The sequence below is a fragment of the Dendrobates tinctorius genome, unplaced genomic scaffold (assembly GCF_039654945.1).
Source record: "Dendrobates tinctorius isolate UK_male_01 unplaced genomic scaffold, ASM3965494v1 ptg000250l, whole genome shotgun sequence".
In the NCBI taxonomy this organism is placed as follows: Eukaryota; Metazoa; Chordata; class Amphibia; order Anura; family Dendrobatidae; genus Dendrobates; species Dendrobates tinctorius.
In genome coordinates this window covers 51,515,229-51,541,343 of record NW_027361917.1, presented here as the reverse complement: position 1 = coordinate 51,541,343, position 26,115 = coordinate 51,515,229, and the positions used below count along the sequence as shown (strand labels likewise).

Here is a 26,115-nt window from a genome sequence, read left to right as displayed (position 1 = left end):
CTCTCATGTCCTGATTTTGCATTGAAGCATTACAATGAAGCACTTCAAAGTGCCCTGGATGAATTTGCACCTGCTATACATAGAATACTACAACACAGATGGCGACAACCCTGGCACACCCTGCAAACACGTTTCCTGCAGCAGTGCACCAGGTGCGCCGAACGTCTGTGGAGAAAATCCAATCTACACGAAGATTTCATCCATTATAAGTTTATGCTTAGAATATACAACACTGCCCTTCACCTCTCAAAACAAACCTATTTCAACATCCTCATCACCTCACTGTCCAATAACCCTAAACGTTTGTTTGACACTTTTCATTCTCTACTCAACCCAAGAGTACAGGCCCCAAACATAGAGCTTCGAGCTGACGATCTGGCCAATTACTTAAAAGAAAAAATTGACCAGATCCAACAGGAAATTATCTCCCAATCACCTCATACCATGCAATGTCCTCCCTCCCCCACTGCATCTAGCTCACTCTCTGATTTTGAACCAGTCACAGAAGAAGTAAGCAGGCTCCTTGCATCTTCTCGCCCAACCACTTGCACCAGTGACCCATTTCCATCACATCTCCTCCAGTCCTTTTCCGCTGCTGTCACCCCTCACCTAACTAAATATTTAACCTCTCTCTCTCTTCTGGTATCTTTCCCTCCTCATTTAAGCATGCCATCATACATCCACTACTTAAAAAGCCATCCTTCGGCCAAAACTGTGCCTCTAACTATAGACCTGTCTCTAATCTTCTCTTCATCTCTAAACTCCTGGAACGCCTGGTCCACTCCCGTCTTATCCACTGTACACCACATCTGGAGGCACGTTTGCACCTCTCCTATATACTGACAAGGTCATTACCTTAGAGAGATTATTCTCCTCAATGCTTAAAGTACCATCATCCTTTCTGATAGATGCCTATAAGCTCTACACAATCTATATACCACACGTAACTGAAGAAGGTCATATTGACCGAAACGTCTTTTTTCGTGTACTACAATAAACCGCCTTGCAAATAACTTTAAGTTGAGTGCTAGGTTTATATTTGTTGCTTTAACGGTTTGGGAATCTAACCTTAGCACCATCTTGAGTTGTGCTCACGGTGTTCTTTCTATATCTAATGATCTACTAACAGCTAAATCAAATGGTCATTACTCCATGCTAATTCTCTTGGATCTCTCTGCAGCATTTGACACTGTGGATCATCAGCTCCTCCTCACTATGTTCTGTTCCATTGGCATCGAGGACACCGTTCTCTCCTGTTTCTCCTCCTATCTCTCTGACCGCTCCTTTACTGTATCTTTTGCTGGTTCCTCCTCATCTCATCTTCCCCTTAAGGCCCTTTTACATTTAGCGATGCACCAGCGATCCGACCTGCGATACGACCCGGTCAGGATCGCTGTTGCATCGCTAAATGATCGCTAGTGAGCTTTCACACAGAAAGATCTCACAGTGATGCAGCAGCGACGCAGCGCACGATACTCACCTTTCACACACAGCGATCCTGACATCCTCCCACCCGCCCCCACGCGTCGCTCGTCGTCACAGCAGGAAGCCCCAGCAGGAAGCTGACGACGAGAAATGGAGCCGGACATTCTCGTGCGATCAGCGATGGACAGCGGGGGAGCCGGTCGGAGGTAAGTATCACACATAGCGATATCACTAGCAATATTGCTGCTACGTCACAAAATCGGTGACGTTATAACGATATCGCTAGCGATATTGCTATGTGTAAAACCCCCTTTACTGTTGGGGTTCCTCAAGGATCAGTCCTAGGCCCCCTCCTCTTCTCTTTGTACACTGCCCCTATTGGTCAAACAATCAGTAGATTTGGTTTCCAGTACCATCTCTAGGCTGATGACACCTAATTATACGCTTCGTCTCCTGATATCATGCCTGCCTTTCTAGAAAACACCAGCGATTGTCTAAATGCTGTGTCTAACATCATGTCCTCACTATATCTATAGAATTTGGCCTTTTCTTACTTTTGACTCCGCAACAACTCTTACTGTTTCTCTTATTCATTCTCATCTCAATTATTGTAACTCTCTTCTAATCGGTCTCCCTCTTACCAAACTCTCCCCCCTCCAATCTGTCTTGTATGCTGCAGCCAGGATCATATTCCTCGCCAATCTACCTTGTGCCAGTCATTACACTGGTTACCAATCCACTCCAGAATCCAGTACAAACTTATTACCCTCACCCGCAAAGCTCTCCATGGCTCAGCACCACCTTACATCTCCTCCCTTGTTTCAGTATACCACCCTACCCGCACCCTCCGCTCTGCTGATGACCTGAGGTTAGCATCCTCAATAATCAGAACCTCCCATTCCCATCTCCAAGACAATACACGTGCTGCGCCAATTCTTTGGAATGCACTTCCCAGGTCAATACGATTAGTCCCCAATCCCCACAATTTTAAGCGTGCCCTGAAAACGCATTTATTCAGACTGGCCTACCACCTCAACACATTAACCTAATCTATCCCTGTGTGGCACAGCCACAAGTTTTACCATAACCAGGATCCCCGCATCATGTTCCTACATGCTTTATGCATCCATTAGCCCTCTGTGTCTGTACTGTTACACACTTAACATTATGGCTGGTCCATATAATCAGGGCAATTGTTACCACCCACCTTTCGTGTCTACCTTTTTCCTCATAGATTGTAAGCTTGCGAACAGGGCCCTCATTCCTCTTGGTATCTGTTATGATCTATGTGATTATTGTTATGCTGTAATGTCTATTGTCTGTACAAGTCCCCTCTGAAATGTGAAGTGCTGCGGAATATGTTGGCGCTATAGAAATAAAATTTATTATTATTATTATTATTGTTATTATGGGCAGTAAGTCAGCCAATTATCTGTTTGTGCAATGATGAAAGGGCTTTAAATTATTATAGGGTCTTATTGGTCTGTTTTACCTGCTTATTTGTCTGTGGGTGGTGGATTGAAGAGAAATATAGAGATATATAGAAGTTTACATCTATTATGTTGATGAGAATTTTCAGAGAACAAAGCTCAAGGGTGGAGATTTCCAACCAAACAAATTATCTTTTAAGACAGGATGGCAGTGAAATTGACAGTGAAGGCATCAACTTTGACATAAAAAGGCATGAGAACTTCAGGGTGAAAAAGAGCTAGCGCAAACACAAGGTATGTAGAATGTAGGTATTTAATGTCACAAATTTTGCCTTCTCATTGGTCCACATCATAGTCCAAGAAATTCTGTACAGCCCCAATGTCAATGAACACTTCAGGAGTAGAGCATGAAAGATCACTGCAATTTTTTTTTCCTATTTGAGAAAATCTCCTAAATCAGGTCAGGAAGTTTCCGAGTCTACAATGAATTAAGATGTAGAACACAAATTCTAAAAAAGGAATGCAGAAACACAAGAGTGATGGCGTTGTGTAGGAAAAATGGAATATTATTTATGGTCTGTATCTCTTTGATATGACCAGAAGGAATTGTGTAAAACTTCTTTGTTCCTAGACAAATCTGAGCCCAGGGTATGGAACTTAAGGGCATATTGGCCAATTAAAGAAAAATTACTCAGCTCAGACTTCCAAGTGAAAATAACACTGGTTCAATAATCCCCATGATGTATTTTATTAATCAAATGTAGTGGATGCAAAAGAGAGAATTATTAGTGCTCTCTTTATAGTTATCCTTGTTTCTGGATGTACTTATGTTTCGCATGTGTGATTTTAACTTTGTGTCAATTTTTGTTTCACTTTTTTTGAGCCAGTGCTAGCAGTGGATTCAAAGGCAATATTTAAAGGAAATACCTATACTTTCTGTTGCATCCGGATTGTATTAGCATTTACTAACTGCCTACATATTAACTCACCTGCCAAAATAAAGATTAAAGTATTTGCCAACTGCATCTTTTTATATGAACTGTTTTAGAAGAATTATTAATCAGAATTCTATTACTTCTGGCACTGTATTGCTAGAAAGATATATGGTAAGTGGAAGATTTCCATATACTGATATTATGTCTGTGGAGTATATCTTGTGTTGCCAATAAAGGGATTTCTTTTATGAGAACATGGAAGCTAAATTTCCTAGACTAACTTAAGTAACAAAATTTCTGCCAAAACGTAAAGTAAACATGATATAAAGGACCTCTTAATACCTATAATCTTAAAGAGCTTACCAAAGGAAGATGTTCTGGATGAAATTGATAATAGGAAGATAGAATTTTCAAAATACTGTAGTGTAGACTAAAGGGCCAATAATATTAATGAACACTAAATAATGTCTCTTCTTGGACTTATGTAAAGTTATACATCTGTCAAGAAACAAGTTCATACTGTTTATCAAATTCGATGAAGATCTCTGAACAAATAATGTACAGGTGCATCTCACAAAATTAGAATATCATCAAAAAGTTAATTTATTTCAGTTCTTCAATACAAAAAGTAAAACTCATATATTAGATAGAGTCATTACAGAGTTATCCATTTCAAGTGTGTATTTCTGTTAATGTTGATGATTATGACTTACAGCCAAAGAAAACCCAAAAGTCATTATCTCAGTAAATTATAATCTACTATATAATCGTCTTATTCTGTCTGTCTGTATGTCTGTAACAGAAATCCCGCATCGCTGATTGGTCGCGGCCGGCCGGGCACGACCAATCAGCGTCAGGCGCAGTCCGGTCACGAATTGGCGCGGCATTCGAACGACGCATGCCACCACTAGCATCTGGAAATCTGCAGTGCTAGCCGCTGATCTCCCGACGGTTGCCGCGGGTTATCTCCTGCTGCACAGAGGTCATCGGAGACGCAGCCGGGAGATGACTGGCGCAGCCCTCAATGTGCAGATAGTACCCAGGGTCCGGAGGAGAGGACTCTCCCCTCCAAGCCCTGGGTACCATAAACCTGTAAAAAATAGAATTAAAATAAAAAATAGTGATATACTCACCTTCCGACAGCCCCCGGTCTCTTTCCCTCCTCTCACCACGCGCCCAGCATCTTCCGGTTCCAGTAATGCTTTGTGCGAAAGACCGCTGATGACATCGCGCTCTCATGAGTGACGTCATCTCCGGTCCTTCGCGCTAAGCATTACTGGGACCGGAAGATGCCGGGAGCGTGGAGAGGAGATCGGGGGCCATATGAAGGTGAGTATATCTCTCTGTTTGTAACGGAAATCCTGTGTGCAGAGCACGGTGCCCTCCCAATGCGATAGCATCGGGCCTCCATCTAGTACTTTATAACACCAACTTGAAAATGATTTTAAAATCTGAAATGTTGGCCTACTGAAATATATGTTCAGTAAATGAACTCAATACTTGGCCGGGGCTCCTTTGTTATCACTAGACATCAAGCAGCTTGGATTGTGTGCCTCTCCACTCTTCCTTCAGACTCTGAGACCTTGAGTTCCAAGGTCTAGTGTGAAGTATCCACAATTAATGATGGTTTTGGGAGCCGTGTCATCTGCTGGTGTAGGTCCACTGTGCTTTATCAAGACCAAAGTCAGCTCAGTCGTCTACCAGGAAATTTTAGAGCACTTCATGCTCCCCTCTGCCGACAAGATTTTTGGAGATGGACATTTCATTCTCCAGCAGGACTTGGCACCTGTCCACACTGCCAAAAGTACCAATATCTGGTTTAAAACCAACAGTATCACTATGCTTGATTGGCCAGCAAACTCACCTGACCATAGCCCCATAGAGAATCTATGGGGTATTGTAAAGAGGAAGATGAGAGACACCAGACCCAACAATGCAGACGAGCTGAAGGCTGCTTTCAAAGCAACCTGGGCTTCCATAACACCTCAGCAGTGCCACAGGCTGATCGCCTTCATGCCACACCACATTGATGCAGTAATTGAAGCAAAAGGAGTCCCAACCAAGTATTGAGTGCATTTATGGAACATACTGTACATTTCAGTAGGCCAAAATTTTGACTTTTGGGTTTTCATTGACTGTAAGCCATAATCAACATTAACAGAATTAAACACTGGAAATAGATCACTCTGTTTGCAATGACTCTATATGAGTTTAACTTTTTGTATTGAAGAATTGAAATAAATTAACTTTTTGATGGTATTCTGATTTTGTCAGATGCACCTGTATACACATCCCTTCAGGGTGGTAACACAAGTTGTTAAATAGTTTATGGCATTTATAACCATTTGCTTACCTCATATGTCTGATATGTGAAAGGATAAGAAGTAATTGAGCCAATCGTCTTTGCTGCTGCTGAAGGGAAAGTCCAGTTTTCGCCATAAAATGCACCAATGTGTCTATAATTTTGTCCAAAATCAAATGAATTTGGTCTGTATCTTCTAGAGATTCTAAGGTACTAGACAAAAATGTATAAACACCTGAGAAAAAATAAAGATAGTTATAATTTACACCTTATTTAAAGACTTATGATGACAGGTAAATTATATCTAAGCCTTCAAAGGCTTGAGGATAACCACTGTATATATGACCTCTTAGATACTTGGCGATACAAGACTGGCCAATGTTCTAGATGTTCATTCAATGGCTGCCTTATGATGCAACTACAGTAGTATCAATTTATAGAACCCTGACCAGGCCATGTAAATAATCTGTGGCTGCTGGATGGAAGCCCTGAGAACCATGCTCTACCTCCCTGGACCCATCTTGCCGGCTTGCTAATCAAAAGCCTGGAGGCAATTGTCAAAGTGAACACAGTTTCCTGGCATTGCCAACAGACCAGGTCCTGAGAATCGGAATGGCACCACTCTAAATCCAACATTTCCCTGCAGCAGCCATGGCTTCCCACAGCAAAATCCACTCTTTGTTAGCAAGGCTTTTTCAATCTTAAAGTTTTTATTGATTAAAAAAAAATGTATTAAAGTTGAACAAACCACAAACAATCCGGAAGAATCACATCGACTTAACCATTTAGTAATATTTAAATCACCTGCCTAAAGATTCATGTAGATCCCTTCGATCACTCTTTTCATAAAGAACATTTATTTTAGTATGGCATTGCATATTATCCTGCTTAAAGGGGCCACATTCATTAAGGATTACAGATGCCATGAAGGGGTCTACTTCATCTGTCCAAGATCATGGAAAGTGTAAAAAGAACAACCATGGCAACTACAGTGGCATAGGGAGTGCAGTAGTAAGTCTAAACCATTCCTCCATTGCCTTTCCTTTGCTGTGGAATAGGAATTGTAGTGAAGGCATGGCTTAGAATTAGCACTCCCAGCTTCCAGACACCAACTTGCAAGCAGAGAAAGGAATGTCGATCTGAGCAGAAGAGGCGCGAGCCAAACAGAGGGTTGGGGGATCATTGATGTGAAATGTCTCTTTTCTGTCCCCGAGGTGGAGGTTTTGTCAAAAGCCAGGACTCAAGGTTTCCCAGCAATATACTGACTATAGCTCCATGCCTTTTTTGCATAATAGATCCAGTTGCCATCTGTCCCTAACATAAGCAAGCACATGTACATACACCTGGCCATCCATATGATGTAAACTGAACAGAAATGTAATTCATCAGACAAGTCCAATTTCTTCAATGTCTTAGGCTGGTTTCACACTAGCGTTTTTTTGTGCTGCGTTTTTGCACATACATGCGCATGCTCCCTTTTCCTCTATCTTTAACATGGGTGCGCATGGTCTAGCGTTTGTACGCGTTCGTACGCGTTTTACGTGTGCATGCGTTTTTTGTAGTGTGCGCCCAAGCGTGCCAGACGCAACCTGTTGCATTTTTGGTCCGTCCGACCTGTCTCAAAAAAACGCATGTGCACGGAATGCGCAAAAAACACATTACAGTCTATGGGAACGCAGATGTGTGCATGGATATGCGCACGTCTGCATTTAAAAACGCATGTGTTTTAAGAGTAAAAATGGCTAAAAAATGGTTAAAACACATGCGCAAAAAAGCAGCAAACGCATACAAAATGCATGATGCGTTTTTTGTATGCGTTTGCACTACGCAAAAATGCAGCGCAAAAAATGCTAGTGTGAAACTAGCCTTATTGGTCCAGTTCTGATATTTATGAGTCAATCTTTTCTGTTGCATACTCACCATCAATTTTCTCTCTGTTTAATTAATTTTATCCCACCGGAATTAGATCTATTCATTTCCCCCCTTCACTATAGGAAGTGAAGTTGGATCATGTGATCCCTAGTTAGACGAGCAGTCAGGCACATGTGCTAATATGCAGACAGGAAGTGATTGTCTGACTTCCTGTGAACTACATGATGACATCATCACCTATCAAATCACTGATGGGAGCGCTCAGATGCCTCCCCTCCTCTGATGATAAAGCAATCACAGTCTGGCTCTTGTCAGATCCTTACACTTGCCACTTTTTTCCTTCTTCTAACATATGAACTGGGGGGGGGGAATACATGTTTTGGAGTATACTATTTATCACATGGTGGCTTCGGTAAAAAGGCTGTAAAATACTTTAAGTAAAAGGAAGGGAGCTTTCTAACATGGAGCACCATCAACAAACTTATCAATTAGTAAATGCTCAATGATTTTACTGGAAGTCACTCATTTGCGTTCTTTCTCAAGGACGTGAAAGTCAGTTGTCAGAGTCTCTCACTAACTGCAATCAGACTGCATCTATACTACCTTCTACAGATTAAAGTGACACTGTAGTGGAAGTAGAATATGGAAGTGGAGATCCACTTAAAGGGAATCTGTCACCTATTTTTTCGCATATAAGATGCGGCCACCGCCATCAGGGGCTTATCTGCAGCATTCTGTAATGCTGTAAATAAGCCCCCAATTTAACCTGAAAGATAAGAAAAATGAGTTAGATTATAGTATATTCACCCAGGGGCGGTCTGGGTCCGGTCCGGGTCCGATGGGTGTCATGGTCCAGTCCGGCGCCTCCCATCTTCATGCGATGACGTCCTCTTCTTTGCTTCCCATCGCGGCTCCGGCTCCGGCGCACTGCTCTGCCCTGTTGAGGGCAGAGCAGAGTACTGCAGTGCGTAGGCACTGGACCAGATCAGAGAGGTCCGGCGCCTGCGCACTGTTAAGTTTCCAGGTCCCAAAAACCCATTTATATAATTTTTAAACTTAAAAATTATGCAAGCGTAACAGACTTTTATAAAAGTACAGTATGCATAATCATTTAAAGGAGTTTTCGCAATATTGCAAAGTATCACCTATCACTAGAACAGGGAATACCTTGCTGATCGGTGGTGGACAGACTGCTGAGACCACCAGAAATCTCGAGAACTGAGCTCTGCAGAGCCAGATCACAATGAAGTGAAGGTCAATTATGAGCACCTCACCTCCATTCATTGTCTAAAGGACTGCCGGTGCCAGCCGAAACACACAGAGATAATGTTAAATCCTAGGAAAACCACATTAATATCCATCATGACAAATTCTACATTTATATTTGAATAGATTCTGAAGTCATAAAATCCCTGTAATTTTGTCTCTACAGAGAGATACATTGACAGAAGGACCTTTTAAAAGAAAATATATTCATTAACATACTGCATTTGGAAAAGGTCATGCTTTAATTAATGAGGAGATTCTATTTGCATGAAAACGCAAAGCGAGAATATCAGTAAAAAAGGCGCGCATTCTCATAAAGCACCATAATTAGGAGTAATTTTCATAAAGTGAGAACATTCTAAATCTATTTTAGTTGGAGAATATGCTACAATTTATCCAACAGGGAACTGATCAATCTAATTAAATTACATTTACTCAATGGCTACATAATAAACATATCTGTTATACCTCATTAACAAAAATTACAATATTGGCATAAACTTATGTCATGGCCTTTCTGCGCGACAACTTATGACATTAGTTATAATTTGTTGCTAAAGCTCAAACAGAGGAATTTGCTTTAATTTATAATAAACAAGATTTTTCTTCTTCATTTTGCCACAATAAAAATGTCAGTTATTAACATAAATTAGATATGGAGAGCTTGCTGACATACTGTAACAGACTACCCTGCCTTTAATGTGGGACATTCAGAGCACCAATCAGACATTGAGATTATCAGCCAAAGAGAGCAAATAGTGCCACATTCGTGGTTTTTTTATTCCTTTGAAGAAATGCCCCCATTAAAGAAGGTACAAGTTGAGGTGGGTAGAGTAGTGACATGAGAGGGAAAGATATAGATATAGCGAGAATAACCCCGCTATGCCACTGATTGACAGTTTCCCATGTACACTGTGCGTTGCCAGCAAGCTGCTATTTAAGATTACCTGGACTGATGTACAAATGAGATCTAGTCAGGCAGAGATAATTTCCTGCTGATAAAACACTCATTGTATTGAAACTACAATACACAGCCTAATAAGTGATGCATCACTAGAATCAGGGTCTCTTGCTCTATGTTATGCTACTCTTAGATTACATAACAAAAACCTGTTGACAGATTCCCTTTAAATTGATTTTCCCTGATAGGATACCAATAAGTGATTAATTGGGCCTCAACCAATAAACCTGTGATATTTCACTGAGTGAAAAGCATTACAGCCCTTTCAGTAGATTTTTAGGCACAGCAATATATCGGTACATGTGGCATCGTATCTGTAAATGTGGCATCGTATCTGTAAATGTGGCAGTATATCTGTGCATGCAGCAGTATATCTGTAGCAGTGTATTTGTACTTGCGGCAGTATATTTGCATATGTGGCAGTATATCTGTATATCTGTACATGTAGCAGCATATTTGCAAATAGTAGTATATTTGTACATGTAGCAGTATATCTGTACCTGTAACAGTGTATTTGTGGCAGTAAATTTGTATATGTGGCAGTATATCTGTGCATGTGGCTGTATATCTGTACATGTGGCAGTATATTTGTAAATGTGGTAGTATATTTGTACGTGTGACAATAAATCTGTACATGTGACAGAATATCTGTACATGTGGCAGTATATCTACAGTGTCATGTACAAAAAGCAAAATGGGCAGATAAAAAAGTTTGGGCAGCCTTGGAGATTTGTATGCTCAGATAACTTTGACCAAGGTTTCAGACCTTAATCAGCCTGTTAGGGTTTAAGCTTATTCACTATCATTGATAGGAAAGGCCAGGTGATGCAATTTTCCTATCCTTATAAAAGTGCAGCCTTATGCCAAAAAACAGCAGCCATAGGTTCTTCTAACCAGCTGCCTAGCACTCTGAAAATGAAAATAAAGGAGGCCTACAAAGCAGGAGAAGGCTATAAGAAGATAGCAAATTGTTTTCAAGTTGTCCTTTCCTCGGAAATGTAATTAATAAATTGCAGCTAATAAGAACAGTGGAGGTCAAGATAAGGTCTGGAAGACCAAGCTAAATTTCAATGAGAGCTGCTCATATGATTGCTAGAGAGTCAAATCAGAGCCCTCGCTTGACTGCAAAAGGTCTTCAGAAAGATTTAGCAGACTCTGGAGTTGTGGTACATTGTTCTACTGTTCAGCGATACTACAAATATATCCTTCATGGAAGAATCATCAGAAGAAAACCTATCCTGCATCTTCACCATAAAATTCAGCATCAGAAGTATGCAAAAGAACATCTAAACAAGCCTGATATACTTTGGAAACAAGTCCTGTGGACCAACAAGCTTAAAATAGAACTCTTTGGCCACTATGATCAAATGTATGTGTGGAAAAAAAGACACATAATTTAAGGAAAAGAACATCTTGCTATCATTAAGCATGGGGGTGGATCAATCATACTTTGGGATTGTGTTGCAGCAAAATGGCACGGGAAACATTCCATGGGTAGAAGGAAATATGGATTCAATGAAATTTCAACATGTTCTTCATGCAAATATAACACAATCTGTAAAAAAGCTGAAGTTGAAAAGAGGATGGCTTCTACAAATGGATAATCATCCTAAACAAGTCAAAATCCAGAATAGACTACCTCAAAAGGTGCAAGTTCAAGGTTTTACAATGGTCCCCTGATCTGAACATTATAGAAAATTTGAGGATAGACCTCAAAATAGCAGTGCATGCAAGATGACCCAGGAATCTCACAGAACTGGAAGAATTTTCCAAGGAGGAATGAATCAAAATACCTCAAACAGTAACTGAAAGACTCTTGTCTGGCTACAAAAAGTATTTACAAGCTATGGTACTAGTTACAAACCATGCAGGGTAGCCAAATGTTTTCATCTGCCCATTTTCCTTTTTGTAATTTTTAAAATGTAAAAGATGAAAATATATATACAGCATATTTTTGCCTAAAATACAAAGGAAATGTGTCATCTTTAATTTGAGTCCTTTTAGAAATCATTTAATCTTTAACCCCTTTCCTACATTAGACGTACTTTTCCATCCATATGACCTGGGACCTAAGTCCCAAGGACGGAATAGTACATCTAGCCAGATCAGCGGCGCTCACGGGGGGGAGCGCCGCTGATCGCGGCTGGGTGTCAGCTGATTATCACAGCTGACACCTGGCACTGTGTGTCAGGGGTTGTCACGGACCGCCCCCGACACATTAACCCCCGGCACACTGCGATCAAACATGATCGCAGTGTACCGGCGGCATAGGAGAGAAGCGCGCAGGGTGGGGGATCCCTGCGTGCTTCCCTGAGACCCCCGGAGCAGCGCGATGTGCGGTGCTGCTCTGGGGGCCTCCTTCCCTGCAGGTCCCCGGATCCAATATGGTGGCGGGGACCTTCGGGGGCTTGCAGGGAACTGGTTTCCTCACTGCCTGTAGAGCGCAGGCATGAGGAAGCCTGTGCAGTGCCTGTGTCAGATTGCTGATCTGTCACAGCGATCTGTGATGTGTCAGATCAGCGATCTCACACATGACAGTGATGTTCACCCTGGGACAATGTAATAAAGTAAAAAAAAAAAGTTTAAAAATAATTTATAAAAAATCGCTAAATAAAAAAAAATATTCTCTAATAAATTCATTTTTTTTAATAAAAAAACAAACAAACAATAAAAGTACACATATTTGGTATTGCTTTATCATCATACCGCCAACCAAAAAGTGCAATAACGCTCGATCAAAAAGACGCATATAAATATCCATGGTACCGCTGAAAACGTCATCTTGTCCCGCAAAAAACGTGCCACCACACAGATTCATCAGCGAAAAAATAAAAAAGTTATAGCTCGTAGAATAAAGTGATGCAAAAATAATTATTTTTTATATAAAAATGTTTTCATTGCATAAAAGCGTCAAAACATAAAAAAAGACATAAATGAGGTATCGCTGTAACCATACTGACCCGAAGAATAAAACCACTTTATTAATTTTACCGCATGCGGAACGGTGTAAGCGCACCCAACAAAAGAAATTAATGAAACGCTGGTTTTTGTTTATTCTGCTTCCCAAAAATCAGAATAAAAAGCAATAAAAAGGTCACATGCCTGAAAATAGCACCAATAAAAGCGTCAACTCGTCCCACAAAAAATAAGACCTCACATGACTCGGTGGGTCAAAATATGGAAAAATTATAGCTCTCAAAATGTGGTGATGCATAAACTATTTTTACAATAAAAAGCATCTTTTAGCATGTGACAGCTGCCAAACATAAAAACCGCCATAAATAGTAAATCAAACCCCCCGTTATCACCCCCTTAGTTAGGGAAAAATAATAAAATTAAAAAAAATTTATTTATTTCCATTTTTTCATTAGGGCTAGGGTTAGGGCTAGGGTTAGGGCTAGGGTTAGGGTTAGGGCTAGGATTAGGGCTAGGGGTGTGTTGGGGTTAGGGTTGGAGTTAGAATTGGGGGGTTTCCACTGTTTTGGCACATCAGGGGCTTTCCAAATGCGACATGGCGTCCGATCTCAATTCCAGCCAAAAAAGTCAAATGATAAGTTCCTTGGGGGGGGTCTAGTTTCAAAAATTGGGTCACTTGTGAGGGGTTTCCACTGTTTAGGCACATCAGGAGCTCTCCAAACTTGACATGGCATCCGATCTGAATTCCAGCCAATTTTGCAGTGAAAAAGTCAAACGGTGCACCTTCTCTTCCGAGCTCTGCCATGCGCCCAAACAGTGGTTCCCCCACATATCAGGTATCGGCGTACTCCAGACAAATTGCACAATAACTTTTCCAGTCCAATTTCTCCTGTTACCCTTGGTAAAATAAAAAAATTGAACCTGAAGTAATTTTTTTTGTGAAAAAAAGTTGTGTTCGTTTTTTTTTTTAAACATTCAAAAAATCCCTGTGACGCACCTGAAGGGTTAATAAACTTCTTGAATCTGGTTTTGAGCACCTTGAGGGGTGCAGTTTTTAGAATGGTGTCATTTTTGGGAATTTTCTATCATATAGACCCATCTAAGTGACTTCAAATGTGATGTGGTCCCTAAAAATAAAATGGTGTTGTAAAAATGATAAATTGGTGGTCAACTTTTAACCCTTATAACTTCCTAACAAAAAAAAATGTTGTTCCCAAATTGTGCTGATGTCACCTCGTCAACAAATGAATAACATAACTGTAGGGATATATGGATGATATATAAGTTTGCATTTCATACTTACCAGAATTTAGAAGAATAATAGATTTCAAACAGATAAATTCTTCCTCACGTAGTCTCATCATTCGGAATCGAGTGGCTGTGGTGACCAGCATATCAAAAATCTCCACCAAACCCTCTACACAACGCCCCTGATTCCTGCACAAAGATGCAAACAATTAACATGTATCTCATCAATTGAAAGGTATGACACATACATTCCCCAATTTAATGGAGTAACAGTCAAGCATGTACATTTATGCTCCATTCATCCTCAAAAAATACCGAAGATAATTTCCTAGTATATATCCTGTCAATCTCCAGCAGTTCTCTAGGAAATGATTGTATTAGCAGTGCACAGGCTTGACTGCCACCCTACTAAAAAGAGGACAGAGGTCCACCTTTATGGCAATCTTTGGGGGTCTCAGTGATCTGACCTGTATTATTTAGTAGTTATTACTTTTACTGTGGATAGTTGTCAACTTGTTCTTATAGGAAAATCCCTGTATGTAGAGGAAACATAACAAAAACTGAAACACCAGTTTGAATGAGGCAGATTATGGGGTCCAGATTTTGTTCCAAGCACAGCTGTTACTGTACTTTTCTATGCGTAATATATAATTATTGGCTCATTATTGGAAATATTGTGAAACTCAGGGATATTGTATACTGTATATGCAGCTATAGAGATGTAATTAGAACAGTCCACCATGTTCCTTCACCATGAATGGTTAACATCAAGACTCAAGTCCCATTTTTAATTTTCTGCTTAGATTTGATGTTAGAAGGTGAGAAATGTTTCTTTCCCACTACGGTAATTGACCATTTATAAGGACCGCTCAGGCAGGGGGTATGTTTTTTACTACAAGGCTCATTGTTATAGTTTACCTGCTGTGACCAACCTTTCTGTTATAAAATGTAGATTTCAAAATAATTCATCTCAGTTATTCTAGCCGAAATGACGTTTTTATAACACTTTACCAAGTTTATTTTACTCTGTAAAAGCACTTTGCCTGCACCTAGTAGACTACACTGTAAATACATTAACTCTTCCAGTCTTGCCACAAAGAAGTGCATGCAAGAGTTTATAACAAGTATACTCACAATGGCAAACCAGGGGTATAGTGTTTAGTGCAGCTAGGAAGAGGGGGAACATGGCTAAGATCAAAATGGCCCCTATTAGGGTATGTCTCCACGGTTAGTATTGTCAGTGCTTCGGACGCAGCTTTGCCCATAGTGCTGTTGGCTTTTGTACGTGCAGTGATTCCGCATGTGTTCATTGAATCATGTGGAATCACAGCATCTTATACATAGACGGTGATATTTATCTTGTGGAGACGGAGCGTGTCCGCAAGATAAATAGACATGCTGCGGTCTAGAAAGACGCACCACCGCACCACATATCCGGTTATGCATGGAAGCCAGAGGCATCTCTGCAGTGGAGATGGGATTTCATAAAATTCCATCCACTATGCTATAACATCTGGCCGATGCGGATTGGACATTGCGTCCAATCCGCAGCGTTTACTTACTGCGGAAACATACCCTTAGAGGGACCAGTTTTGTCACCAGTACTGGAGGGCCTGTTTTTTTGCCTCCCCTTACCCTATTTTGATGAGCAGTAGAACAATGGTTGATGTTTGGATAAGGTCATCCTGTCCAGGTTTGCACCACCCAATACAAAAGAGTATGAGACCACCAGAATTTGGTCTCCTCTCTTAAAGAGATCATAAAGCAAGAGAATAGTCTGTCTTCTGCCACGTTCACACATTCAGTATTTGATCAGTATTTTACATCAGTATTTGTAAGCCAAAATCAGGAGTGGGACAGTCAAAGGAAAAGTATAATAGAAACATGTCACCACTTCTGTGTTTACCACCCACTCCTGGTTTTGGGTTACAAATACTGGTGTAATATACTGACCAAATACTGAACGTGTGAACGTGGCCTCAGAGGCATTCTGCTTTTACAGACTAGATACCCATTTAATATTGGCTTAATGGTTGATGACACGAAGCACTCCAACCGATGTTATAAGATCTGTGGTGTAAGCACACTGAGCAGAGCTGCACTGCATAGCTCCATTCAATGTGTAGCAGCCGATGCTGGGGCTGAAGAGCAACTCAACTTTAATGACAGCATCTTTACTGGGTACTCCAGCTGACAATCAATTACCATTGAAAGTACATAATCAATTCTCAAGAAAGTCTGTGCACTAATGCAAACATTATAAACACTTGATGTATTGCTAGGCTTTTTGACAATGCTGTACAGCATATAACGGTGGGGTTCCATTTAGTGTATATTTAAAAAAGCTTGTGATAATATACTGAAAATTACTATTTATAGTATTCTGTTACTATAATTTGCCGTTTGAGAATTATTGGAGAACTAGAGGTGATAGTATTGATCATTACTGGAAGAATCCCATTAAAAGCTATATTACTTGTTAAAAAGTGAATTACTACAACTTCTATATTAGAGCTTAAAAATAAATTAAACTTATATATGGCGACTGTTATCCATATTTAGGGGATACACACCTGTCTAGTAGGAGATTTGGAGCAAATGATAATTTGCCTGGATGTTCCACTGAGCGCCAGATTAAGCCAACCATAAGTATCTCAAGCCAAGCGCATTCCAAAAGATGGACTTGGTCATGGAGAGTCAAGTCTACAAAACCTGTGGGAAAAGAACATATTATCATGTAAATAATCTGCTGTGCTAAACTTTATAGACATGAATGATTTTTAATGTGTAGAATCTATATAAAAGGAATGTGAACAGGATTTAGAAATATTTATCTTTCTTTTCTAGTAGGGCTTAAATAACAACATCCATGGTTCCAGGCACTATTAAATTTGTTTCCCATTATGTGGACTACTATTTAAATCAGCTTGCATTATAGAGAGCTTTTAAAGGGAATCTGTCACCCCTTTTTTGAGATATCATATAATGATATCATTCAATTGTGTGTCACATAAGGATTCTCTTAGTACTTTTGCTTCCCCCTGACCCCGCACTTTTCATGCATAAATACCTTTTTTATATCGGTTCAGATGTATGTAAACTGCCGCTGTCCGGTCCGCTGGGCGGGGCTTATTCAACTGCTCCCCCCTCCCTGTCTTGCTCTGCGCATTTCTTCTTGTGTAGAGCAAGACAGGGAGGGGGGGGCAGGTGAATAAGCCCCGCCCATTGGACCGGACCGTGGCAGTTTACATACATCTGAACCGATATAAAAAAGGTATTTATGCATGAAAGGTGCGGGGTCAGGGGGAAGCAAAAGTACTAAGAGAATCCTTATGTGACACACAATTGAATGATATCATTATATGTTATCTCAAAAAAGGGGTGACAGATTCCCTTTAAGGGCTCGTTCAGACAAACATATTAAACTGCCATGTGCAGTCTGTATGCAAAATGGGTAGTATGTCTATATGATAGTTTACATGTACATTATTACACATGTACCAATGGTCTGCATGTAAAAAATCACAGAAGGCACCATTTAGATCCACATTCTGAATCATACTCGCCCATCATAAGTTAATGGATGTGCAGAAAATGAATCATACATAGGTTGCTATATGTATATGTTATGTGTTTTACATGGATATATTACAATTATGAAGATAGGAAATTGTATTTGACCTTTGTCATTTATTACATTTTTCACGTGAAACACAGATGCCATATGAATGTATAAAATGAACATAATGATTACATACGGGCGTAAAAGATGGAAACACAGATTGCATACAGATAACAATACAGATGATACATTTTCATTTTTTTCGGGACATAAAATAGACAATTTTGGATAAGCTCATGTGAACCCAACCAAATTGTTTTGTTTTTAGCAGCTTTCAAGTGATGTATGACAACAGACTCCATCAAAGCTGAATGTGTAAGGAAACAAAGAGCCTGTAAAAGCCAAATGGTGCAAACTTTTGAAATGAAATCAAACTACAAAGATTAGTGATGAGCGAGTATACTCATTGCTCGGGTCTCCACTAGCGTGCTCGGGTGGTCTCCGAGTATTTTGGCGTGCTCGGAGACTTAGTTTTCGTCACCTCAGCTCCATGATTTGCAACTGCTAGACAGCTTGAATAAATGTATGGAATGCTTGTTTGCTAGGGAATTCCCACATGTATTCAGCCTGTCTACAAGTTGCAAATCATGCAGCTGAGATGACGAAATCTAAATCTCAGAGAGCGCCAAAATACTCGGAGACCACCCGAGCATGCTCGGGGAGACCCAAGCAACGATGCTACTCGCCCATCACTAACAAAGATTATTTTTTAGCCTTAGATATTTGCATGTAAAGGTGACCTGACAGCAGATACATAGTGCTCAATTCACAGGCAGCATTTATCAGGCACTGGCTGTTTGATCTCAGCCAGGTATGTTTGACTCTGAAACAATCCAGTGTTAGTATACGTATGATGTATTTCTAAATATATTATATTCTGTATATGCATGTACAGATTATTGACTTGTGAATAAAATATATTTTTTATATAGAGGTGTGTATATCCATATTGTATTGCTTTCTTCTCCCTCTTTGTTTTTGGTCCGATTTATCTTTATTAATGTAGCACCCTTAGAACTTATTTTGGCTGTGCATGTTCATAGTTTTCATTTCTACAAGCTGTAAATCATCCCGCTAGAAACATGATAAGGAATGATGAGCAAGTATACTCATTGCTCGGGTATAACCGAGCATGCTCGGGTGGTCTCTGAGTATTTTGGTGTGCTCGGAGATTTAGTTTTCGTCGTCTCAGCTGCATGATTTGTGACTGCTAGAAAGCTTGAATACATGTGAGGAATGCCTGTTTGTTATGGAATTCCCACATGTATTCAGCCTGTCTACAAGTCGTAAATCATGCAGCTGAGACGAAGAAATCTCCGAGCACACCAAAATACTCGGAGATCACCCAAGCAATGATGCTACTCGCCCATCACTAATGATTAGCGGATCTGAGCCAGAACTAGTCTGAGGGAAGAGATGTCTCACTGGATTAGTTCTGGTTCATTGGTATACATACGCTGTGGAATAAAAGTTCAAGCACATATAACACATTATTAGAATAAAAGATTGGCATGTACTATCTACATTTAAGACTTTGCATGCCAGTAAACAACAGCTTATGTCATTTTACAGTTTTTATGAGAAAGTGGTGAATTCCCCTTAAAGGAGATTTGAGAGAAGGAGAAATTTTCTGGTGGACTGAGTAAGAAACATCTGCCATATTGTGAGACAACTTCCTTGTATCCTAAAACTGGAGGCAGGGAGTGTTAGAGGGGTCCTCCAAATATTGATCATTAATGTCAGGCTTGACTATCAATAACTAATATCCAGCTAATAACTCATGCCTTATCACACTCTGGTTCCTTTGCTATATAATATATGAATGGCGACTATCCGAGACGTAACCGTGTATCAACAAAGAATGTTTATTATAAACAAAAGTCTACAGTTATTACTCTGTTACCACACTAATATTGGATGCAATAATAGCACACAATGCTAATACCAATGAAATCCACAATTACCACACACATAATAATTACAGCCCACTCACCTATCACTCGCTATCCCTATGGAGAGCAAGGGGTTAATAACAATGATCAACAAGGGGTTAAAAGCAGTGATACTAAGCCCAGTAGCTATCTTGATGGAGAGGCTGATCCTGGGCTGCTGGTGTTCTGCTTGGGAGCAATGAGGGATGTTAGAGAAGGGACAGAGATGAGGAGAGAAAGAGGGTATAAAAGGACTGTGGGATATGTTGGAGAGAGAGCGGCTTACAGGGGGGCTGCAGAGGAACAGAGCACAGAGGGGCTATAACAGTGAGAAAGCGGAGGAGGGGGCAGAGGCAGATCAGGAGGGAGCAGCAGAGTGAGAAGCCAAGAGACTGAGTGCTGCTACCGCTGGGTATTTAAACTTGCAGGGCACGAGTGCTGGCGCAATAATATGACATCACCGCCCTGGCACGCGCATCTCTGCTTGCATCCAGGCATGGCAGAAGTGTGCTTTGAAGTGTCGTGCACTGAGCCAGTACAAGCCTGGTCAAGTGGCTTAGCAGGCTATTCGGTGCGCAGTGCTTCCTTGTTTAACTTCATTTCATTTGAATATCTTCATTTGAAGTCACTTACTACAGTACATGAATATAAAAATATCTAACATATTGATAGTATAGCCTATGCATATCTAACCTCCAATGTCTCAACTACTACAGTTGTGGCCAAAAGTATTGACACCCCTGCAATTTTGTTAGATAATACTCAGTTTCTTCCTGAAAATGATTGCAATCACAAATTCTTTGGTATTATTATCTTCATTTACTTTGTCTTAAATGAAAAAACACAAAAGAGAATGAAGCAAAAAGCTAAAACATTGATCATTTCACACAAAACTCCAAAAATGGGCCAGACAAATGTATTGGCACCCTCAGCCTAAAACTTGGTTGCACAACCTTTAGCCAAAATAACTGCGACCAACCGCTTCCGGTAGCCATCAATGAGTTTCTTACAATGCTCTGCTGGAATTTTAGACCATTCTTCTTTGGCAAACTGCTCCAGGTCCCTGATATTAGAAGGGTGCCTTCTCCAAACTGCCATTTTTAGATCTCTCCACAGGTGTTCTATGGGATTCAGGTCTGGACTCATTGCTGACCACCTTAGAAGTCTCCAGTACTTTCTCTCAAACCATTTTCTAGTGCTTTTTGACGTGTGTTTTGGGTCATTGTCCTGCTGGAAGACCCATGACCTCTGAGGGAGACCCAGCTTTCTCACACTGGGCCCTACATTATGCTGCAAAATTTGTTGGTAGTCTTCAGACTTCATAATGCCATGCACATGGTCAAGCAGTCCAGTGCCAGAGGCAGCAAAGCAACCCCAAAGCATCAGGGAACCTCCACCATGTTTGACTGTAGGGACCGTGTTCTTTTCTTTTAATGCCTCTTTTTTTCTCCTGTAAACTCTATGTTGATGCCTTTGCCCAAAAAGCTCTACTTTTGTCTCATCTGACCAGAGAACATTCTTCCAAAATGTTTTAGGCTTTTTCAGGTAAGTTTTGGCAAACTCCAGCCTGGCTATTTTATGTCTCGGGGTAAGAAGTGGGGTCTTCCTGGGTCTCCTACCATACAGTCCCTTTTCATTCAGACGCTGACGGATAGTACGGGTTGACACTGTTGTACCCTCGGACTGCAGGGCAGCTTGAAATTGTTTGGATGTTAGTCGAGGTTCTTTATCCAACATCTGCACAATCTTGCGTTGAAATGTTTTGTCAATTTTTCTTTTCCGTCCACATCTAGGGAGGTTAGCCACAGTGCCATGGGCTTTAAACTTCTTGATGACACTGCGCACGGTAGACATAGGAACATTCAGGTCTTTGGAGATCGACTTGTAGCCTTGAGATTGCTCATGCTTCCTCACAATTTTGTTTCTCAAGTCCTCAGACAGTTCTTTGGTCTTCTTTCTTTTCTCCATGCTCAATGTGGTACACACAAGGACACAGGACAGAGGTTGAGTCAACTTTAATCCATGTCAACTGGCTGCAAGTGTGATTTAGTTATTGCCAACACCTGTTAGGTGCCACAGGTAAGTTACAGGTGCTGTTAATTACACAAATTAGAGAAGCATCACATGATTTTTCGAACAGTGCCAATACTTTTGTCCACCCTCTTTTTTATGTTTGGTGTGGAATTATATCCAATTTGGCTTTAGGACAATTCTTTTTGTGTTTTTTCATTTAAGTCAAATTAAATGAAGATAATAATAACAAAGAATTTGTGTTTGCAATAATTTTCAGGAAGAAACTGAGTATTATCTGACAAAATTGCAGGGGTGTCAATACGTTTGGCCACAACTGTAGATGATAGCTAAACTCAAGTAAAGAGCGTTATGTTCGTCTCCATTTTTCCTTTTCAGCATATGTGCAATAACTGTCCATTGGCTATTGTGTCCCTCAAAAGTTTACATTAAAAAAGTCTCAACGTATTAAGTGCAATGCTCTTTCCATACAATTTATGTATGATAAGTTTGCACCCAACAAAGTAGAATGACAAAACAGCATTAAAAGGTTTGCCTGATTTGGACTCTGATTTATAGATGGAGAGTTCCCCGGGTAAGCTTATGATGAGAGATCCATTCCTTTCATGGGAGGTCTGTGGTCTTCTAGAGTACCTAGATACTGCATTTGATTCATCACTAAAGTGGGTTCTGAGGAGGAGAAGCTTTGCCAAACACCTAATATAAAATAATTAGCAGAATGTAGCTGCATAAAATAAACAAGTTATAGACCACAAATTATAAAATTATAATAGTTTATATTAAATAAGTCTGATGAATGTTATACGCTCTAGTTCTTGGCATTGAACACTGTTGATGAGCTGAAAAGTGAATGAATGACAGAAATGATAGAAATAAATAGAAATTCCTATTAAACTACTCTGTTTTGGTTTACTCAAGAAAGGAGAATGTATCTCCAAATAATTTGAACAAATTTGCTCAATCAGAACAGAGGCTTGTATTCTAACATAGCAGAAAATTAAAGTAGAAAAATTAACTTGAAGACTAACACAGCATCATATCTCCAAATAGAAACTTTTCAGAACATAATGTACTATATTGAAAGATCGGAACTTAGCCCAAGGAGTTCATGGTCTGGTCATTGCCTGTAGTTATTAGAAAATAAAATGAATTTCTGCTAAAGACACCTGCAGACAGATTAAATGATCAGATGGCTTTCATTTTAAGCCTAATTATTATTCCTTCTTGCAAAATATATAAATCATTTGTAAGGAGTATAAACCATATATTCTCTGCCGACTTCATGCCTGTTGGACATTTTACACATCTATGATCATCTCATGAGTAATGAAATGACTAAGTTCCAGCAATAATTAAACATATTCATACTTGCTTCAAAATTATAAAAAAAACCGGAATCCGTTATTTGCCCACTTTTTATACACGGCAGAGATGAATGAAAGAAAGGATGAATGACAAAATCATGGATCATGCTACACTGAATGACAGAGAGACTTAATATAAGTATAGTTATTGCCTTTCGATAAAGTCAAGAGCACATTGGGTGTTGTGTGCGGTAAACAGCCTGGAAAAACATAAGAAGTCAGAATAGGGGCAATGTGAGTAATATTATCCTGAAGCTCACTTATTTGCCTGCCTGTGCCAGTAAATGTTTGAAGGGAAACTTCTAGATGATTGTAATAATGTTATTAAAGTATAACGTTACTGACGTCACTACTTGCAGCATGAGAAATTTCTCACTCTGCGAGCGTTGACGTCATCTGCTATGAACTGCTATAACCTTTCGGACATCGCTGCTCATCTCAGCAGCCGGATTCACTTGCTACTGTCAGTGTGTTCTAGCAGCCTTACTGAGTGGTCACATTACTCATGTCACCACTCAGCACTGCATCTGGATGTAGCAGAGTCAGCAATCATCGTGGGATGGATTTATGGTAGACTCCTATGGATTATATTATATTTAAAGATAATAAATGGGTAAAATAGGGTTGGGGAGTGTTTTGTACAATTAAAGGACTTTTCTCTGTGGGTGTTTATTACTTTTGACTATGGGGTTAGCAATGAGGGTGCCTTATAGACGCCTCTCCATTACTAATCCCTGTGCTTGATGTCAGAGGACATTACACAGCTTTCATCAACCCCAAAACCATTATCCTGCTTTCCAACACACCAGGGCAAGTAGGAAGAGCCGAAGCTAAGCGCCAGAATTGGCACATCTAATGGGTGTGCCATTTCAGGGAAGGCTGAGAGCTGGTGTAATTGGTCTGGGAGGGGGCCAATATCCTTGATGCCTTCCTAGATAATTAATATCAGCCTGCAGCTGCCTGCTTAGCCTTTGCTGGTTATTAAAAAAGGGGGGACCCCACATCACTTTTTTGTGAGTCCACCTTTTTTAACAATCAGTAACGACTATGCAAACAGCTGTGAGCTGTTATTAATAGGCTGGAAAGCTTAATGGATATTGGCCTCTTCCCTAAATAACACCAACTCCCAGCTGTCTGTTTTCCCTCAGCTCGGTATTAAAAATAAGAGGGACTTCACATCATTGTTTTCTTTTATTTATTAGCTAAATATATGTATAGTAAGCTACACATGCACTACACTAATTACATATCTCACTGATATCTTTCTTACTCTGCACAGGTGCCAGCTGGTGAATACTCTTATCACCATCACCTGCTCTTGCTGCTATCAGCGAGACCAGGCGTACGATGATGAGAGTAGTAGTCAACAGCCAATGCCTGACCGGCGGTAACCTTTTCCATATCAGTCACAGCTGCTGGCTCTCGTGCTGTCCTGTGTAACAGCATAGGAATCCGTGATACCCAGCAGCTGTGACTGGTGGTGACTTCAGTAAGGTTACCGCCAGTGTTTCCCACACTGTCACACATAGACATGACAGAGTGGGAACTGCTGAATGTACCGCTAAGAACAGCGAGAGCAAACGCGGCTGATGGAAGTATTTATTAACTGGCGCCTGCACTATAAATAAATAAATTTAAAAACCGGCATGGGTTCTCCTCTATTTTTGATAATCAGCATGACAAAACTGACAGCTGCGGCTGCAACACTCAGCTGTCAGCTTTATCATGGCTGGTTATCAAAAATAGAGGGGTCACCACGCCATTTTTTAAAATTATTTCGATAAATAATAAAAAAAGCATGGGGTCCCACCCATTTTTGACAACCAGCCAAGCTAAACCAGAAAGTTGGGGGCTGGTATTGCCCCCAGCCTAAAAATAGCAGCAGGCAGTCGCCCCAGAAAAGGCACATCTATTAGTTGCACCAGTTCTAGCACTCTGCCCAGCTCTTCTCCATTTTCCCTGTGAACAGTGGCAAGTGGGGTTAATATTTGTGGGGTTGATGTCAGCTGTTTTATGTACAATGACACCAAGCCCACAAGTTAGCAATGGAGAGGCGTCTACAAGATGAGCAGAGGTAAACTTCTTACCCCTGGTTACAGCTAATGGCTCACACTGTCATCTGAGGGAGCCGCAGCTCTTTTACCGGTTGTAATAATCTTACCGCAGGACAGAGGCACCTGTGTTTCTCACACTGTCCTGCAGATGACAGTGTGGGAAGCACCCGATATTCGGGGTGCCAAACTCAAACAGCAACATGGACTTCCTGAAGAAGTCCGCATTTGGGGTTCGTGCCCGAACAGTAGGTGTTCAGAACAAATTCTAAACTTTACTATTTGGGTTCGCCCATCTCTACTCACCAACTCTCTTCGCAGCTGGTTCCACTCATTGATCACCTTCACTGTCAAAAAGTTTTTTCTCATATCTAATCTGTATTTTCTCCCTTTCAGTATCATTCCATTGCTTCCCATGTTTCCATTTGCAAATGAGAATAAGGATGATCCAGCTACACTGTGACAGCCCTTCAGATATTTGTAGACAGCTATTAAGTCTTCTCTTATTTTTCTTTTTTTGCAAACTAAACATTTATGTCTGGAAATTACTTGTGTTTTGCTACAAGAACAGTATTACTCTCACCAGTTACAATATTATGATTTTTAAAATTCTGTTTAAACTTCCCTTAACCCCTTCACGACATTTGCCGTGCTAGTACAGCACATGAAGTCTCCCTCCCATTGATGTGGGCTCCGACACTGAGCCCACATCTTTCCTGGCACATGTCAGCTGTTTTAAATGCCGCTGTCAATCGCTGACA

At 40.5% G+C, this 26,115-nt stretch overlaps 1 protein-coding gene across 1 annotated transcript in view; it reads right to left on the bottom strand.

The window, feature by feature from the left end:
- Window positions 1–26,115, bottom strand: part of ESR1 (estrogen receptor 1) — a 333,527-nt gene that overhangs the window by 15,530 nt on the left and 291,882 nt on the right. Inside the window, exons 5-7 of the mRNA XM_073557685.1 lie at window positions 16,929–17,067; window positions 14,411–14,544; window positions 6,144–6,327 (exon numbers count right to left, since the gene is read on the bottom strand). Of these exons, the coding sequence (XP_073413786.1) occupies window positions 6,144–6,327; window positions 14,411–14,544; window positions 16,929–17,067 (457 nt within the window). The remainder of the gene's footprint in view (window positions 1–6,143; window positions 6,328–14,410; window positions 14,545–16,928; window positions 17,068–26,115) is intronic.